Source organism: Microtus oregoni, unplaced genomic scaffold, assembly GCF_018167655.1.
Source record: "Microtus oregoni isolate MIOR12 unplaced genomic scaffold, Mior012 000036F_ref0000092, whole genome shotgun sequence".
In the NCBI taxonomy this organism is placed as follows: Eukaryota; Metazoa; Chordata; class Mammalia; order Rodentia; family Cricetidae; genus Microtus; species Microtus oregoni.
In genome coordinates, this window is record NW_024543095.1 from 21,201,975 (window position 1) to 21,221,803 (window position 19,829).

Below are 19,829 nucleotides of genomic sequence, written 5' to 3' on the forward strand. Positions count from 1 at the left end.
CTTGATGGGACCTTGATGAGTCCACTAGAACAAGGAAGGGAGGAGGAGCGGAGCAGGAAGACCTTGTTCAAGCTGCTACTGCACAGCCTTGGCCGTGGTACACTCTGAGCCTGACAGGGACCTGGCCACACAAGTGGCGCTGAAAATGGCAAGAGTTCTGCCTACAGAGCAACCCAGCATGAACTGAGAGGAAATTTTAGCCAAGGAAAACAACCAGTAAAGGCCAGTGAGACTGGCATAAATAGGAGTCACACGGGTTTCCCATTTGTCCACAGTGGCTCAAGCCACCTGTTCGTGCAAGCACGCTGGGCCCCAGTGGAAAGGTGGGAGAGGACTTCTGTGCCTTAGGTACCACCCTCTGGTCCTTAAAAAAAATCTCTAGAGCTAGGCTAAGCAGATAAAATGCTGGTTTATCTAATAAACTGCAATCCAAGGTTTAATTCTAAAGATATAAGCTGGAGTCCACAATGCTTGTGAGCGGTAGTTCCTTCAAAGCAGGGGCTACCGTGTACTTATTTCAGCTGGGCTGCCTCCACTCTGGCACTTAGATGTGCCATCTAAGTCTGCATGTCGGAAGTGGTAGCAACCTTCTCATTTAGAGGCTGAACTATTCATGACTTTTTAAAAACAATCTGGTTGACATTGCTTTGGCATTAAGATGAACACTAAGACCATGAGATTAAATATCTTTTATGGCTTGTCAGGAGTCTGGCAACAATTCATAGAACAAGGAATAATAATAATGGCGGGAATTAAAGCACACTGTACAGCAGTATCATCACCTATGCCCGATAGCAACATTTTAAATAGAAACCAGTTAGATGCTTAAATTCCATTATATTTGTTACTCTAACTAGTTTATGGCCACACTTCAGAGTCCATGGACTTGCTTTCTGCCTGAAATACCAAAGAGGGTTTGAAGAAGTCTCTTTCTACATCTGGCCTGTGCCTACCGCACAAAGTTGATCCTTGCATAGCCACTCACTTCATCGGCAATGCATACACCTCCCCTCTCTCGAACCAAGGCAAAAGCTTTTTTCAGAAACTCCTTCGGGTACTGGACAAAACCATTCACACCCTGCAAAAATATAAAGATTATATCAGGAAGGCTTGAGTGTCAACAGGAGCTGTGGCTCAGCACCAAGGATGACGATAGATCATTATCCTCATCACCATGACGTCAGTGCTACCTGCTGAATGAACAGTGGGTAGAACTGTTCTAACTGGGGTTTCGCACCATGCCATTAGGGGAAAAGCTGTGACTCTATTCTTTCCTGAGGTTAGAAACAAGGAGGCTTGATGAGTTAACGATGGGGTCCCTGAACAGTATGTGTCAAATAGTTAACCATCAAAGGTATCTTCTTTTCTTGAAGACTTTAGGGATTCAATGGCTTCACATATTTATCTGTCCACTTGTTCCATGCAGGAATAAAAATGATGTATTTTTGTAGTTTGTTTTGTTTTGTTTTTTGAGACAGGGTTTCGCTGCAGTTTTTAGAGCCTGTCCTGGAACTAGCTCTTGTAGACCAGGCTGGTCTCGAACTCACAGAGATCTGCCTGCCTCTGCCTCCCGAGTGCTGGGATTCAAGGCGTGTGCCACCACCACCCGGGCCGGCCATTTTTTTTTTTTTTTAACTCAGAGCTAGTTCCAGGACAGGCTCCAAAACCACAGAGAAACCCTGTCTCAAAAAAAAAAAAAAAAAAAAAAAAAACCAAAAAAAAATTGTAATTTTTTGAAGGTAAACTGAAAACTAGTTTGTTTTGCTTTTTTAAAAAGAGGATCAAAAGAATGAATTGAGCTTGGAGAGGGGCACATAAATGGATGCTTAATTAATTTGGAGTCAGAACTGTGATAACAGAAAATTCAGAGAGCTACTAGGTTTGTATACCCACTTGAATTGGCTCTGCAAAAAATCCAGCAATTGACTTGGCCACAGAAGTGTTCAGAGTTTCTTTGAATTGTTCAATATACTGTTCGTTAGCTTGGCAGCAGCCTGCAGCAAACACATACACACATGGACAAATCACAACATGTGATGTGAGAACGGCATCCAGAAAACACAGAGCAGTGAGAACAGTTCCCTCGCTGGAGTTCCTTAGACTACCGTGAGCCGGGATCCACGGGAGTTTGTCTCTGAAGTGTGTGTGGGGGGGCATTCTGCAGGAATGACTCTATGAGGACAGCCATAAAGGTCTGAAACAGACAACTTCAGTAATTTCATTTGTGGCAGGAGCACACCAAAGTATCAAGTCTAGTATAGAAAATCATTTTACGTAAGGGCCATTCTCTTAGATGGGTAGGGTCTGACTCAGGTGTTATTGGGGTGGCTTAATGTATCCAACTTCAACTGTACTGTTGATTGTCCCTCGTTCTCAGACACGCGTTTAAACTGCAACGTGCTCTGGCATTCAGTCAGTAAGTATGCTTATATAGCCATGAGAATTCAGTCTAAAGAAGGATGCGTTAGAGTCAGACAAGTTTTGTTCCGTGGTCGCTCTTGACTCCAGGTTCGGGTCTCTTATTTATAGGCCTTTCTTCTTTAACTGAGGGCGCATTCAGTTTTGGAATCTGTGGCTTTGTCAAGTGTCTGGTACACCATGGGTCAGTTTCTAAAGAATCGGGGAAAAATAAGTGGTAAACATTGTGATAGGCTTGTGACATATTGAGCAATGTTACTTGAAATTCCTCTTTGGCTAGGGAATCAGCTGTTGTTCAGGGGATGCCTTTAATATGTTAACCCCTTTGTTTCCCAGGTTGAACTGATAATAACCCACCCCCTGAGTTTTAAGTGTCAGTGATTATTTATTGCTAGAAGACACACTTGTTTTTAAAAGTTCCTCAGTCATTTTGTTGAGTTTCTTAAGTACTATGCATATTTTCAAATTGTATTCACCATTTAATTTTCTTTAAATTTACTGAAGATACACATTCCATTGTCTGATAATTCAATTGCCTGGAGTTCTTGTGGTCTTTTTCTAGAATGTGGAGTTGTGTTTCCGTGTGTGTTAGTTTTGACAATGGATGGCTTGTTTTCCTTGGTATTTGTGAGTATTTTTTGAAGCTTAGAAGCGGGTAGGCTCATCAGAGTACCTCTCCACTTGCAGCTTCCAGGAGCACACAGCATTTCTGCGTTTAAATCAGCAGGCATAGTCGAGCTCAGAATGCAAAGCCTCATGCTGGGCAGTTTGTAGCTGAGATTTTCAGTGAGAGAATCCTCGCAGAGCTTGTCACCGTGATGCACTGCTGGTGTCTATTTCTAGTAGACCCCATGGAGGAGCATGTGGCCTCTTGGGACACCAGCTCTGGGACTGGGGAAGTTTTCATGTTATATCTTAATTTGTGGATGTGCCCCAGATCTTGTCTTTTCACCCCTGCCCAGCTCAATGTCCCCTGTTTGTCAAGAACCCTCAGGAGAAAACTTACTATAGTTCCCCATGACGTATTTGCATTTCTAAGAAAGCCACCCCTTTTTCCATTTTTAAGTAACTCGTAATTTAAGTATTTAAAACATCTGTAAATATTTTAGAAGTTGTGGTTTTGGTAAGGAAAAATGAAGCCTGTCATTTCAATTTAGTGGTTATTATTACAGGAGAAGCAGAAGATTTTGTTCTCTCTCTCTCTCTCTCTCCCTCCCTCTCTCTCTCTCTCTCTCTCTCTCTGTCTCTGTCTCTCTCTCTCTCTCCCTCCCTATCTATTGAGACAGAGCCCTGACTGTCCTGGAAGTTTCTTTGTAGACCAGCCTGGCCTCAAACTCACAGATAACCTCCTGCGTCTGTCTGCCTCCCAAGTGCTGGGTTTAAAGGTGTGTAACAGCATGTCCAGCTAGAAGTAATTTTACTTTTTTTTTTTTAAAAAAAAAGTTTATTTATTTATTCATACAAGTGTTTTACCTGCATGTATGTGGACTGCATTGGCAACTGCTGCCCACAGAGGTCAGAAGATGGCATCAGATGGAAGTTACAGTTACAGACAGTTGTGAGCCACCAGGTGGGTGCTGGAAATTAAACCCAGGTCCCCTGGAAGAGCAGTCAGTGGTTTTAACCACTGAGCCATCTCTCCATTCCCTACAACCCAGTTGTGACTTGTGTGATACATTTGCCTAATAGGTTCTATAGAAAGTGTTATTCAAATGGCAACATTTATTATTTACAATTTATGTTTCACTGTTTTTCACAGTTAAACATTTTCAAAGAGAAGAACAAGGTCTCTAAACACAGGGGTTTGCTTACTCCACACAGAATTTGAACTTGGTGTCTATGTGTTCTGCCTTCCTTTCTCTGCCAAAGAAAGAATAATTTGATTTTCTTATGCTTCTTTGTCACACTTACTTATTAGTTGAATTCTAGGTGTGCTTTTGTTGGTAGAATGATTCTTCCTGGTTTCATGTTTAGAAGCATTTAAAAGTGACATACTTGAGTTTAGTTGCAGGAAATTTAATTTTTCCACAAACAGGAAACTTTGCCTGCTGTGGTTAAGTTTGGAAAAAGTGTTTGAAAGCTTTTACCCGAGTTAATCTACAATTACAAGATCTTTAGGGTCTCTTGTTCTCTTGCATTACTGTTTGTTTCAGTGAGAATGCCTTTCACATTTATGAGTGAGTTTTAGTTGTTTTGAGATGGAGCTAACCTGGGCTATCTGTCTTGTTCAGCCTGCAGCAGCTGTCTGTCCATCCCAAATGTCTCAGAAGTTACAGGTTTGTATTCTCGCCCTGCTTCAAGATGCTGGAAATGTCTGTGGTGGTGGTTATAGATGCACCCCTAGCTGTCAGCCTCAATACTCAGAGAAACAAGTATAAACTCCTGTGAGTGGAAGAGCACAAAAAGACAGAACGTCCTTCAGGGAGTTTACTAAAGCTCCAGAATTCACCATCTGTGTACCACCTCTGGATACAGGAACTCTCCAGGAAGGAGGAAAGCGAGATGAGCAGTATCTACATGTGACTGAACTTTAAGAATGTTTATCTGCATTCATAGTATGGTTCTCAGCAGTCCATAGCATCTCTGAATGTAGCCCTAAATCTATACTGGCAGAAGGGATCAAGAGAAAGATGTGGATGCAGTGGGAGCCTCAGCCCATCTCATGCTAAAGTACCTCGGGTCTGTGTGGGGAGACAACTGTCTTCCATCATCTGCTTAGAGGCATGCGTGCAGCCTGTCTCCTGAAGACAAGAGAAACCCTCAACAATTATAAAAAAAAAAAAACAAACTAAACCTAAATGTGTTTACACTACAGTCCACTAAAGCATAAGGAAAATATCATGTTTCGAGAATGCATGGGACATTGAGGAAAACTTTATTGACATAGATACCTCATAACTTTAGAGTGAAATTTTCTATTTTTATTAGCAAAGGACGAGACAGAGTCTTACATGACTCTAGCAGATATATAAAACACGAATAAAAGGCCTGGTTCTGGGCTTAGCAAGTTCTTTTGTAACTAAGAATACCAGAACAGAATAAAATCAACTTTAAGTGCTTAAGTTAGGGTAAAATCACGTCAAAGGAAGAATTTACTTGAGTTTACCCTACACATCTGGTATTTACCGGCACCTATCCATGTGTTTAGTGGGAAGTAACACCATCTATTATGTTTTCTCCATTTCAGATGTGTTGCGTTGGCTCATTCCTGTAACTTCAGGTCAGGCCTCCTATGGAGGGAGATAGGGTACATTGCTGTCTCCATGGCAACATCAAGAGGATGCGGATGCTCTGTTGGATATCATAACAGAGTTATTACTCTAGAGTCTATTTCAGTTGGTGTTACAGAAAGAGCTAAGCAGAATGAGAAACCAAGAAAGGACAATATTGTTAAGGAAAAAGAAGAGTTTCTTTCACAAAGGAAAGAATGGCACAATCTGTGCCAGCTTCGGGACACTGTAAGGGTGAGAAGAGAAAAAGTCTGTCATGGGGTGTGCCTGAAAATCTGGAAAATGAGTCTCTGGAGAATAAACAATCCATAAGGTAGATAGGAGGTTATGACATCTACCAAAGAAAAATGGCAAACTGACCTAAGATGGGATTTGATGAAATAATTATGAGATGAAAATATCCATATTATAGTTGTATGCATCCAGGGAGAAAATTCTAGAAGCAACTGCATGCTTGAACCATCTACATTAAAATTACTTGACATGGTGGACTGAGTACAATGGCTGGACATAAAGACACCACAGGAGTCTACAGTCCACTTCAGTACACTTTCAATCTTATTGAAAAGCGTGGTGTCATTCTTGGGCAGATACCCAAAAGATGCCCAATCATACTACAAGGACATTTATTCAACTATGTTCATAGTGGCATTATTTGTAATAGCCAGAATCAGGAAACAACCTAGTTGCCCCTCAACCAAAGAATGGATAAAGAAAATGTGGCACATTTACAATTAGAGTTCTATTCAGTGGTTAAAAACAATATTTTTAAATTTGCATAAAAATGGATAGAACTAGAAAAAACTATCCTGAGTGAGGTAACCTAGACCCAGAAAGATGAACATGGCATATACTCACTCATAAGTGATCATGGATACTATCTGTAAAGCAAAAGATATTGAGCCTATATATAGTTCATGATTCTAGAGAAACCAAGTAACAAAGTGAACACTAAGAAAAACATATATAGATCCACCTGGGAAAAGAAAAGAGACATGATTGCCTAACAAAATTGGGAGCATGGGAGTGGAGTGAACAGGGAGGGTGGAAGGTGAAGAAGAAGAGAGAAGGGGAAAGGGGAGGAAAACTAGAGGGAACAGGATAGTCGAGATGGAGGAAGGACAGAGATGAAAACAAGGAAAGAGATATTTTGATTGAGGGAGCCATTATGGGGTTGGCAAGAAACCTGGCAATAGAGAAATTCCCAGGAATCTATAAGGATGACTCCAGAGCTAAGACCCTAGGCAATAGAGGAGAGGGGGCCTGATCCTGACTTGTCCTGTAGTCAGACTGATGAATACTTTAAATATCACCACAGAACCTTCATCCAGCAACTGATGGAAAGAGAGGCAGAGACCTAGTGGAGCACTGCAGTGAGCTCCCAAAGTCCAGCTGAAGAGTGGGAGTGAGAATATGAGCAAAGAGGTCCAGACCATGGTGGAGACATGCACTGAAACAGCTCACCTGAGCTAATGGGAGCTCACCAACTCTAGCCAGACTGGGAAGGAATAAGCATAGGACCAAACTAGTCCCTCTGAATGTGGTTGACAGTTGTATGGCTGGGGCAGACTGAGGGGCCACTGGCATTGGCACCAGAATTTATCCCTACCTCCTGTACTGGCTTTTTTGGAACCTATTCTCTTTGGATGGATACCTTGTTCAGCCTAGATATAGTAGGGAGGGCCTTGGACCTTCCCCAAAGCAATGTGCCTTACCCTCTCTGAGGAGTGGATGGGGGCGGGTGGGAGTTAGGTGGAGGGGATAGGAGGAGGGAAGGGAGTGGGAAGTGGGATTGGTATGTAAAATGAAAAAAGATAGTTTGTTTTCTTTTGAAAAAAATAAAAAAAACCCACCATGGTGTCATAGCTCTAAGTGGATGGTTTCCATCAAATACCTCCCTTCAAAATTCTGGGAACTTCTCGGAAGAGGAGGCATAAGGAGTGTAATAGCCAAAGGGGATGGAGGACACCAGGAGACCAATGGTCTCTAAATCAACTGAGCAAAGCTCATATGAATTCACAGAGACCGAAGCAACAAACAGGGCTTGTATAGGTTTACACCAGGTCCTGTACATATATATTTTATAGTTTTCAGTTCAGTATTTTTAAGGGACTCCTGAGTGTGTGAAGGAGTGTGTCTCTGAATCCAATGCCTTCTCTTGGGCTCTCTTCCTTATTGTTGCCTTGTCCAACTTTGACGTAGTGGTTTTTATTTTTTCTTATTCTATTTTATGTTGTTATGCTTGTTGTCATCTCTCAGAAGCCTGCTCTTTTCTAATGAGATAGAAGGGGGTTGGAGCTGGATGAGAGGGAGGTGGGTAGGAACTGGGAAGAGTAGAGGTATGGGAAACTGTAACCAGAATATATTATATGAGAAAAGTATCTATTTTTCATTAAAAGAGGAAAATAGATAAAAATGTGGTCTCATTCTTGTATCTGTAGGATAACTGTTAGGAAAACAGAAACTGATAGATAATATATAATATATATATATATATACACATATATAGTCTCTAGATGACACTTAAGAGAGATTATCATGCTGTTCATATATTTTCATGATGGTCTAGGCCAGTGGTCCTCAACCTCCCTCATGCTGTGACACTTTAATACAGCTCTTCATATTAAGTGACCTCCAAACATAAAATTAATTTGTTGCTACTGTAATTTTGTTACTGTTATGAAACATAATGTAAATTTCTCATATGCAGGGCATATGATATGCAACGCCCAGAGGGGTCACAACCCACAGGCTGAGAACCACTGGTCGTAGGGAAAAACCTCTAAGAGAGAATGCAGAGAAGATGGACAGAGGGAAGAATGCAGAGAAAGGAGGGAAGGAAGTGACCAGCTCTGTGTGCTTCTAGATTTTGCAGGTGGCTCTGCGGAGCAGAGAGCCTGAGAACTCTGAGATGCATGTGGCCGACTTTAGTTCTCGATGCCACTCATATGTGATATACATTTATATTCCCAAGAAAACAGAAACTGTTATTAAATTCTTTCCTCTAAAAAGATTTGCATATTCCTGATCTCATGAAGTGGTGTGATGGGAACAAGGCCTGTGCTATTTATTACTACTGTTATTAATTTTATAAACAAGAAGACTGAAGTCCAAGATGGAGTGGAGTCTGCGTCTCTCAACTCCACGCATGTCCTCAAGCATGGAAAAGAAGAAGAAAAGGAATGATTTTTCTGCTTGGGCTCAACTTGCTGGCACACCCGTGTGAACGAGGGTGCTCACAGGGACTGAAAGCACCAGTTTTCTAAAGCTAGGGTCTGAAGACTTGAGGTCCAGCCCTACTTTTCCTACTTTCTGAATGTAAACTTCAGCTTATCTTCCTTAAAACTCAGAGTCTGAAAAAGCATGGGATAAATCCAGACTAGCTGAACATAGCGGACAATGAGGAATACTGAGAATTCAAGAACAATCGCAGTGGGTTTTTGATCCTACTGAACGTACTGGCTTTGTGGGAGCCTAGGCAGTTTGGATGCTCACTTTACTAGACCTGGATGGAGGTGGGCAGTCCTTGGGCTTCCCACAGGTCAGGGAACCCTGATTGCTCTTCGAGCAGATGAGGGAGGGGGACTTGATCGGGGGAGGGGGAGGGAAATGGGAAGCGGTTGCGGGGACGAGGCAGAAATCCTCAATAAATAAATAAATAAATAAAGAAAAAAAAAACTCAGAGTCTGAGTTGAGGTAAAACCTTCAGTGCATTCTTAGGTTCTGTGACCATGACATTTTGTCTTGTTCCAATGCCCAATCTTTCTCTTTCCATTTCGTTATTATCTTGTATGAATTTTAAGGTGAGTGTTTTTTTTTTCTTTTTCAATTCAAAGCTCAGTTTTAAAGGTTTCTATTTTTCAGGCTTCCTCTCAACCCAGTGACTCATCCAAGTCTATTAACTAGCTTTTGGCTGGAGTGCTTGTCCTTCCTCTAGAGCTCCCGAGGAGCAGCTGCTCCAAAGGTTCTGTATTGATGATAAATCTGACCAGAAAGCAGCCAGCGGTGTTTCCATTCCCCTTCTCTTTCATGCTATGAATTCAGATAAAAATGGGATTGATAAATAGAACTTCTCCTGGCAAGTATGACTAAATCTTGCGCAAGAGACACGAGGGTCAGTGGCATCCACAAACGTCCCCATGTCCAACAGATGTTGTTTAGCTGCAGTTTGGGGTCCCTCGAGAATTGTTGACTGGTGTTCTGTGATTTGCAGATGTCTCCTTTTCCATTTTCCCCTCTCCCATTGGGAACTGATGAAGAATCACACTCATTTCATAGGCCCACCTAATTGTCAGGTAACATGCTGTTTCTCGGCTTACATCTGAGAGCATGAGAAGCTGTCCCCACACAGCCAGATGGCAGCTGGGACCGTTCACAGCAAGAGTGGGCATGTGAAGCGCTGAGTCACTGAGGGGGTCACTTAGTATTTTCCAGTTTTGTTTCTTTCAACTTTTCCCTTTCCCAATTTCCCGACTATGCTTGTTTTCCCCTTCTCCAAATCCCTCACCCCACCCAGCATTCAGCTCTACCCTCTCTCCCTGCCCATTCCGACCTGGAGAGCAGCTGCATTTCCTAACTGTTTGCACTGGGGAATCTCGGCAGTAGCTTCCTCCCCAAGGGCCACGGAAAACATCTGGGCACATTGTCTGCAAGTCACAAAAGAAGGATTTAACAAAACATTCACAAAATAGCCAGTTGGAAGATTGTGTAGTGGCATCTAAGGCCAGTGAGCTTCTTAATTTGGTATTGAGACACCTTCTTCATTCCTTTCTCGTTAATGATAAAATTGTAATCTTTTTTGAAGAGACATTTTTTTTAGAAATTACTTATGTGACCACTATTTAAAGAAAATTAATTTTAATGTTAGTTCAGAAGCAACTTTTTTAAAGGGTTAGCGGATGAGGGTTTAATAAAGAATGAAGATAATTGAGTGTCTGGTTCTGATGCTGGAAAAGATGGGTATGGGCTGTGAGGACAGAAAGCGAGGACAGAGATGACTTGATAGAAACTTTGTGTGTGCAAGTTTCTAAGATGCTCGAGTCTCTAGATGGTACATAATGAGCAAAATAAAATGCAAAGTTCTATTGTTAACTATTACTCAGACTCTAAGGGCATTTCTAAGAAATGTTTTCTTCAATTGGCTTTTGGGTTTTTTTTTTAAAGTAAAATTGAGATCTTGGCTAATGGCATGTTTTATATTAGTTTCTAATTCCGATATCAGTAAGAAAGGATCGATTATCCAGTGATCCCAGCAGTTTAGTGAAAAAAGACGAAAGTCTCAGAACTTACTGAGCGGCAGCCCATCGCACTGGGGAAATCCACCTTGTAGCTCCCTACGTTTGTCAAGCCGAGGGTGTAGGGACTGCATCCGTGATAGGCTCCTCTGAGGGGAGAAATGCAAGAAGGAGGTCAAGTTTATTTCTCTTTGCTCCTTTCCTTGCTTCAAATGAAAAAAAAAAATACGAAAGATACGGGAGGAACTAGAACAATGCAAACATTCAAATCTGACGCCTTTTAAGACTCCATCGAAATTTATGGTACATTTATGGATGCATTCACTGATATTTTCCACTGGTCTCACAGATCTGAAACTGTGAAAATGATTTTAGAGACTGGCAAGGACTCTTAATTTTGAATCTGTCACTCTAAAATAATGAGACTGTTTTTTTTTTTTTTTAAAGCAGCACTGCAGAGATCACCGGTTCAATCCATACTAATCTTCAAAGCACCGTAGGAAGACAAATATTTATTCCTGTGTTGAAACTGCGGCTCAATATGACCGGGGAGTGTTGTCCTCTTTCTGTGACTGCTGTGACCTCATTCAGCATATCGGAAACAGTTTCGGTTTCCTTCGAACCCCAAACACCCATTCTTAGCATAAAGTCATCCTAAAGAATTCAGATTTCTAAATCAAAATCATCCTTCAAGGAGCTCCAGATTTTATTTTCAAGAGTGATCATGAGAAAGGAGGCAGAGTAGACACCAACTTCTGCTTCAAATAGATCAATACTTATCTTGGGTGTGTGTTCTGGGAGGTTATTTTGGTAAAACACTGTGTTATTACCATACTTATTTGACAGCAAATGTTTCTTTAGGCTTATAAAATATATGTATGCTTCATGTAGAATCTATAGTAGTGTGCTATTGACACAACTAGTCGAATTTAGACAAAAATTATCCTTTAACACATTACACACAGGACGAACTTCTTCATTCCTTACTTTTTTTTTTTACTATGTTATTCATATCTTTAATATAAATTTTAGAAGACTTCATAACTTTTCTGTTATTTTAAATGATAACATATTCATCAAGAATTTATAAGGCTAATTTAGGTGGAATTATCTAGTCATCAGATTCACTGGCCATTGGAAGAATACTGGGAAAACTGTCCTCTTCTGTGCTACAATTTAAAGATGTACATTTAGTGTTGAGATAAGTCAGTGTTACTGGGATGCTATACGATGTGATTACCTGAAAGAAATGATGTCTGTGTGATTTGAGTGTGCTCTGGCCATCACCATGGCCAGGTCATTGGCTTCTGATCCACTGTTCACCAAGAAAATGACCTGATGGGGAAAGGCAGACACATGACTTAGTACTTTTTAGGTTCCCTTCAGGTCAGCTTCTGTTTCTGATCACTTCTCCCTTTGAACTACTACATAAATCTTACTGTTCTTTGAACAGCTGTTGAGGGCTAATAAAACTGGCTAAGACGTTGACTCATTTGTCAAAAGCTGTGCTTTTAGTAGCTTTAATTGATGAGCTACAAAATGGGAAGGTGGGGAGACTTTCTGAGAGGCTCGCAGTGGTCAGGGGCAGACAATATCCATAAATGAGGTCCTTTGGTTCCTGCACCTAGCTCATCCCTCTTAATTCTGAAGGCATGGAATGAGGCAGAGCCGCAACCTGGCAACCCCAAGGGTTTAATCCTAGTTTGCTGTTGCTGTGTGACTGTGGAAACAAAATGCAGCTCAGTCTGCGCAAAACAAGGGGAAGAACTGAAGAGGTCCAGCTCCTCCAGGCGGGAACAAGGAGGCATGCATTTATGGCTTCTCCAGCTGCCCCATTTGTGCTCCACCATGAAGATCTGGGTCTGAGCAGGGATGGCCATTCCAAATTTTTTCTAATATACATAGTATAGTAAATGGAGTATTGAGATGATATGGTAAAATAATAACTAAAGCCCTGTATTGAACACTAATCTGGGTCTTACACACACACGCACACACACACACACACACACACACACACACACACTTATATACTCATTTAATGCCTGCATTTAAATCTTGCTAACATCTTTAGATGTCAGTTCAGTGTCAACTTTAATTCACTTCAGATTTAGAAAAAAATATCTCATTCAGTTAAAACGTCTAAGTGCATTGTAGACAAATGTTATTTATATGGAATGGCCTCACTTTTTATAAGAGAACAAAGGAAAATAACTTTTCAGAAACAATGTGGAACACAGAGAAGAAAATCTCTTGGCAACACTGAAGAGCATCTGGAGGACTGGAATTCCTAATAAAAGACTTCTGGAAAGATATAAGGAGGTGACCAAGGAGAGGGAACTCTGGGGGACACATGTGAACACTGGATTGTTTCATCAGCAGCTTAGAGATCCCTTTCTTCAGCGTGAGTGCTTCTAGGTATGGCTATCTGCTCACCATGGCAGATTTTCAATGACCAGACCAAAGCCCTTGGTCTCCTAGGTTGCCATCCTTGTGAGCTGGGAGCACTGAACACTCTACCTTAAGAGGCTCAGGGAGAAGCGCTGAAAGTTTCTCTGCGTATTCGTGCATTGGAGGGTGGAAGAAGACAGAGCTTGTATGCCACAGGCGTCCCATCTGCTTTTGTGCTACTGCAGTTACCTTCCTGGAGAAACACACAACCAGTCAAGCGTACACCACCAGCAGGCTTGGCCTCTCCTCTGGGTCATTGAAAGTGGACCCTTGGCTGCTTCTTCAACAGTTTCAGGAGGCAGGAGTCACTGAAGCAGTGATCAGTGGTGCAATGATGAGCGTTTTGCAATGTTGAAGAGTCATTCTTTAAAGAATTAGTCCAGCCTTTCATATCAGAAGGCTCATAATGAAGGCAAGTAGCAACTAACGGCAGGTAACCATGTGGGGCCCAAATAAGAAGGCTTTGGGAAGATAGGGAAAGGTGTTGAACTTGATAGGGGCTGGTGTTCGATTCACAATTCTGTTTACTATTAATATCTGCTATACCTAAAAATTAACCCAGTGGTTGAATAATTTGAGAAATACCAGACTAAACAAATTCCTCTACTGTGGGCCTTGCTAGAGCCTTTGCTTGGCATATGGCTGTTCTCGAAGAAGGAAAGGGGGAGACGTCATAGGGTGACCTATTATCTTTTCCCGGAACTTTTTCCAAGGAACAACTCCCGTGGTTATCATTCCACAAATCTCACTTAAGAAAATTCTAAAGTGTACCTTTTGAAGAGATGAGATTTCTGACAACAGCCTTGCTGATAGAAATAAACCAGAGAGTCACATGACACATGGGATGGAGGGGACACAGATTACTGGTGATGTGCCGGCTGGATGGGCAAGGTGGCCTTCCTCTGGAGAGCAGAGGAAGAACTCTGAAAACACTTGTGCTAATGGGAACTGTGGGAAGAGGAAGCCCTAGGACGGGGGAGTTTTTGGTGGAGGTTTCGGATCTATGGCATCAGGTTGGCTGCAGGAAATGGAAAAGAGGAAAATTCAAGGGCAGCTTTGACATTCCTGCCTCAAATGCTGGGCAAATTCCAGGAATAACTGAGAGATGCATCAGCTCTCCAGCAGATCGTCCACATGGGTTTCTTGAATAAGTGACTATATGAGTTAAAAAAAAAAAAACGGCTTTGTAGAAAAGACGGAATTAGTCTTAGCACATGTTGGGATAGGGGATTCTGCATAGAATTGAGGGATGTGGGGCACCCTTTCTGCATATATCAACTTATTGCTATAGTTTGGTGAGGGGCCAAGGCTGGAGATATCAAATTGGATAAAGCTGCTGAAAATATAACAAAATAAACATGGCAGGAGGGTGTCAGTGAAAGGAATGCAGTGAGATGGTGAGAGGAAAGAAGCAGAGAGAAGAAGAGGGACAGAGATAAAGACAGAACCGGAATACCCATAGTCATGGTCATAAGAAGCTGTGCAAAGGTGAAGAGTGTGAGGAAGAGCTGTCTACTTCCAGGGACAGGGTCAGTGTTTGGAGGATTCTGCTCACACTGCTCTCTGCTTTCATGAATATTTGTACTCCATTGTAAGGGGTTTCTGAAATTTAGCTTGGATACTTTGGACTTACATCTCCCCAAAACAGAAGAGGGAAAGAGTAGGAAGTAGAGAAGAAGGTTGAGCATGGAGGCCCAAGTCATGTCTCTCCTCCAGTTAGTTGCAAGAGAGACCTCTTGGCCCTTGCTTTGATTGGGAGACCTCAACCCATTCAAATGATTTTGTCTGTACTTTTTCCATAATATTTTGTATGTGTATATATGCTTATATAAGACACATACATATATTATTGTACATTGTTATATATGCATATTACTAGTACACATACATTATTATATATGTATAAAGATTAAGTTTATTCATCAAATTCTTAAGAGCAAAAGGGATGGACCCTCTACAGCTTAGGAAGCACAAAAGAGGGGGAGGAAAGAGTATTAGAGCCAGAACACTGGAAGTCAGCTGTAAAGCCGCCTATCCTAGAAATGGCTGTAAAACCAAGACTAGAACAATGGCAGTATTTGTTTTTCTGGAGTGCAACCGCCTCGCCCCCGGATATAAGGATACTCACGGGTGGCAGTGACCAACACTAACAGTTACAATCCCAGAGAAGAAGTCCAGGTATCTGTTTCCCTCCGAATCGAAGAGCCACTCCATGTGTCCCTGGTGGAGCATCAGAGGCTTCTGGAAATAAGCTGTTTCCACAGGAGAAATGTGCTGCTTATGAATCTCCCGAGCACGGCTGTAGGGAAGGGACTACAGGCAGACAAGTTAAAATTGGTTTTCTTATTCCTGGGACCTGCAGGATCAAGAACAGATCAGTATACTAGGGCCTGGTCCCCTTCATGACCTGAACACATGACTCGCTGCTGTATTGGCTTACAAATGGGCACATTATTCGGTATGTCCTGGGAAAATTGAAATATTTTCTGCTTAGTAAGTGACATTATCATTGTGTTCCTTTTTATTTATGATTTTCCCCCTGAAGTGTACATGGAGAGGAGAGTTGGAACTCCCATCTCTCAGTAAAAAACCTTGTTTTCACGTTGATTTTACCATGAAAATAGAAAACCTTGGAAATAAGTGGCTAAAGTGATGCTACTTTTGCTGCTGTAGGTTTATGAAAATTAAAAAAAAACAAATGCTGATTATGGTGGCACACACCTTTATTTAATTCTAGCACTTGGGAAGCAGAGGCAGGTGGACCTCTGTGAACTCCAAGTCAGCCAGGGCTACATAGAGAGACCCTGCCTCAACCAAAACCAAAACAAACAAAAAACTAAGTAAATGAGGTGATGATGATGTTGGCTATTGAATCCAGGGCTTTATACATGCCAGGCCAATGCTTTATCACTGAGCTTCAGACCAAAGTTTCCTTTCTCTCTCTGAACATATTTGTGTGTGTGTGTGTGTGTGTGTGTGTGTATGTGTGTATGCAGATGCACAGGCATGTGTACTGTGTGCATAGGTAGTGTATGTGTGTGGAGGCCAATGGTAAACATTGAGTGACTTCTTCAATGCTCTTTGCCTTAGTTTTTGGAGACAGGATCTCCCACTGAACTCGGAGCTCACTGATTCTGCTAAGAAGCTAGCTGGTAGGCCTCAGGGGTCCCCGTCTCTGTTTTCCCAGTTTCATTGTGATCACAAGCATCTGCTGCCATGCACAGAATTTTATGTGGTGACTGGGATCTGAATTCAGGTCCTATCCTTCCCCCTCTAGAGTTTATCCACTAAGCTGTCTCCCTAGCCCACTGTGTTTTAGATAATAAAACTGCTCCGAACATCTTAGAGTTTTTTTCCCCCATTGCTGTATCCGAAAACTGTCAAAAGGAACATAAGACTGGATGTGAGGAGTTCACACCTTTAATCCCAGCACCCACAGGGCAGAGAAAGATGTCCTCTGAGAGTTTAAGTCTCGTCTGGTTCACATAGGGAGTTCCAAAGTAGCCAGGACTGCATAGAGAGACACTGTCTCAAAAAACCAAATCCCAGTATTCCTCATTGTCCGCTATGTTCAGCTAGTCCGGATTTATCCCATGTTTTTTCAGACCCTGATTGCTCTTCGAGCAGATGAGGGAGGGGGAATTGATCGGGGGAGGGGGAGGGAAATGGGAAGTGGTTGTGGGGACGAGGCAGAAATCCTTAATAAATAAATAAATTAAAAAAAAAAAAACAAAAACCAAATCCCAGAAAAACAAAAACACAAACACAAACAAAAGCAACTTAAGGAAAATTTATTCGGGGTCATGGTTCAGGCTGTCATGCAGGAAAGTCATTGTGGTAGAAAATTGACAGAGCTGGTCCCATTCTACCCATAACCAAGCCATAGAACAACAAATGCATGCGTTCAGCCAGCTTTCTCCTAAGCTCCAGGGATGTTCCCACTCAAAATTACGATGGGATTTTTCCACCACAGTTAATGTTAGAGGGATAATTCCCCCAGGCTCACAAGAGTGCCATTCTCAGGTGATTTTAGACTCTACCAAGGTGACAATAGTAACCATCACGCCTATGCTTTCTTTTTGTGGAGAGCTCCCGATTGTTGACTTTAAAATTTAGGCCCAACAAATATGACGTAGAATAAAAAGACTGCTGAGTGTTTGAGAGAGAGGGAGGAAAGGAGACAGACAGAGTGAGAGAAATTGTTATTAATCTGACAACAGGAAAACAACTATACTTTTTGGTGGGGAGGACCTAAGGAAGTTCACTCGACTTGAGTGATGTGAACACATCTGTGCTCTTTCTCCCCATCTCTCTCTGTGTATCATCCTGTAATAGTCCTTTCTTGTGCTTTCTGGCTCACATATGCTTAACAACTCACGTGTAGCTAGTAAATAGTGTAAGGAGGCTTCAGATACTCCCTAGAACTTTTAAAGACTAGGATAGCTAGGATAAAGCTGTTGACTTACAAAGCAGGGTTATCTGTGGGTCCTTTTTGGGCAACAACTTTGGAAGTCTTGGGGACTTCTGAGGGAGACCTTTCTTCTTTTCTGGAAACCTGAGTCTTACCTGATATGGTTCAGGTGAGAAGTCACATGATGGCATGCTGGGCTTTGTATGAAGAGTGAGCCTGGATCCGGATATCCAGGAAGCACCTACTGAAATGAAGTGAGTTAGGATCTCTTTGTATCAATCACTTATGGTTACCCTAATCAATTAGGCAGTTTTATATAATAAAATCACATTAATTTTGATTTTAACAGTTGGGTATCTTAATAATGGATTTTATGGGAGAAAAAGGATTAAATCCAGTACAAAAAGATAAGGAGGATAAGGAAGCAGCATTTCCTCCCACAGCCCCTGTCACAAGCTTACAGAACTCAGTTCAAGCCAACCCTACTTCTTATTGACTAAAACTGTATCATCAGATGGAAATGCAACCTGTGGGGGATGTCCATCCACATTGTTTTCTAAGCTCTGAGTTGCTTACTGCCTGAAATCCATTGTGTGGTCCAGTGCCTGAAACCTGGGTGACTCTCCATACATGAAATTACATACATTTCATTCATGAAATTACAATCTTCATACATACATTGCCATTGACTATTCTAGTAGGGAACAAGTAGAAATGGCCATTAGGTGATGGGCTGTACTAATACCTGCAAACAGATCTGTCAGACACCTCCCTCTCCTGAGGAAAGGGCCACCAACCTAAGACTGTGGAAAAGGGAGAAAGGTTGAGAAGGAAGAATCATTAAATGCTTAGAGTTAGCAGAGATGTCTAGACTGGGAAGGGGTACTGAAATTCTTATGTGGAAACTAGAGGTGTTCTGTTCACCTTGGTGTTCGAGTTCCCCATGCTAGTTAGGAGAGCAAGAATGAAACCACAAACTGTCAGCTCCCAGTCTAGAAGTCTTTCTCTACTCACCCTTTCTTGACAGTACAGACGTTGATCTCCCCTTTAAGTGAGAAGCTACAACGCAGTTAGAGGCCATCAGAGAGCATAGTTAGAGTTTTTATAAGAACCCTTGGAAAAGAATGCTCCTCATTCGGAAGGTTCGGGGTCAGTTTTCAGGTAACTTCATAGTTGGAAAGAATAGAGGAAGTGAAGCCTCTGGCACAGCTTGAAGCTTTGAATGCGTGGAGGAGATGCTGGTGTTTGTGATCCTGTGAAGTCAGCCTCGAGAAACTCAATGAACAATATGTTTCTCAACGAAGCAGGGATGTAATAACTGCACGTATTTTCTTTCAAAATCCCATTAATTTTTTTTCAGCTCCAAACAATCACTAACATCATGAATTTGCTCTTCCTTTAAAAGTATGCTGGCTTTTGGTTACCCATGCATAAGAATGACAGGAAAAGGCAGCTTAAATTTTCTGAGAATTTCATGAAAGCTTTTCATTGTGTATCTCTGTGCTAGTCACTCTCCTGAAATGGAGAAAAAAAAAAGAGTGTTTCTGAGAATTCAAAATCCCTTTATTCCAGCAGTCTTATGTTTTGTATCTGTAAAACTGGAGTTGCCCAATGAGGAAGCTGAGAGTTCATTGACTATGTAGATGTAAGAATTAGGAGAGAGAGAGAGAGAGAGAGAGAGAGAGAGAGAGAGAGAGAACAGGAAGAGGGATGATGGAAAAGACTTGACAAAGAAAAGCTGTGATTTTCAACAGCCAAGGTGGACTCAGTTAGCAAAGGGACGAGCGCATAAATGGTGAAGGAAGCGTTCTAAGTGAGATCCATAAACACATGAGAGAGAAAAGGAAAAAGAGACAGAGGAAGATAAGGACGTAAAGAAGTAAGGCAGAGAGGTAATCAAGCAAACTAAAGGAAGAAAAGAATTATTCTATAAGCGAGTTACATAATACACAATACTCGGAAAACCCTTCTTTTGACACATTACCTCTGTCAAGAAGCAAGCTTCACAAGTCATAATGAAAATCAATGGATAAAAATAAATCAAATCCCGTATTTCTTAGAAAAATGGAAATCAATATGTCTCCA

At 41.7% G+C, this 19,829-nt stretch overlaps 1 protein-coding gene across 5 annotated transcripts in view; it reads right to left on the reverse strand.

The window, feature by feature from the left end:
- Agxt2 (alanine--glyoxylate aminotransferase 2) overlaps nt 1–19,829 on the reverse strand; it is a 39,963-nt gene that overhangs the window by 14,731 nt on the left and 5,403 nt on the right. For 3 of the 5 annotated variants that reach the window (XM_041631213.1, XM_041631211.1, XM_041631209.1), the window contains exons 2-9: nt 17,900–17,988; nt 15,462–15,646; nt 13,403–13,526; nt 12,123–12,217; nt 10,938–11,031; nt 10,201–10,294; nt 1,894–1,994; nt 986–1,078 (exon numbers count right to left, since the gene is read on the reverse strand). In XM_041631213.1, coding sequence (XP_041487147.1) covers nt 986–1,078; nt 1,894–1,994; nt 10,201–10,294; nt 10,938–11,031; nt 12,123–12,217; nt 13,403–13,526; nt 15,462–15,646; nt 17,900–17,988 — 875 coding nt within the window. The remainder of the gene's footprint in view (nt 1–985; nt 1,079–1,893; nt 1,995–10,200; nt 10,295–10,937; nt 11,032–12,122; nt 12,218–13,402; nt 13,527–15,461; nt 15,647–17,899; nt 17,989–19,829) is intronic. The other 2 variants (XM_041631210.1, XM_041631212.1) reach the window with 2 other exon arrangements.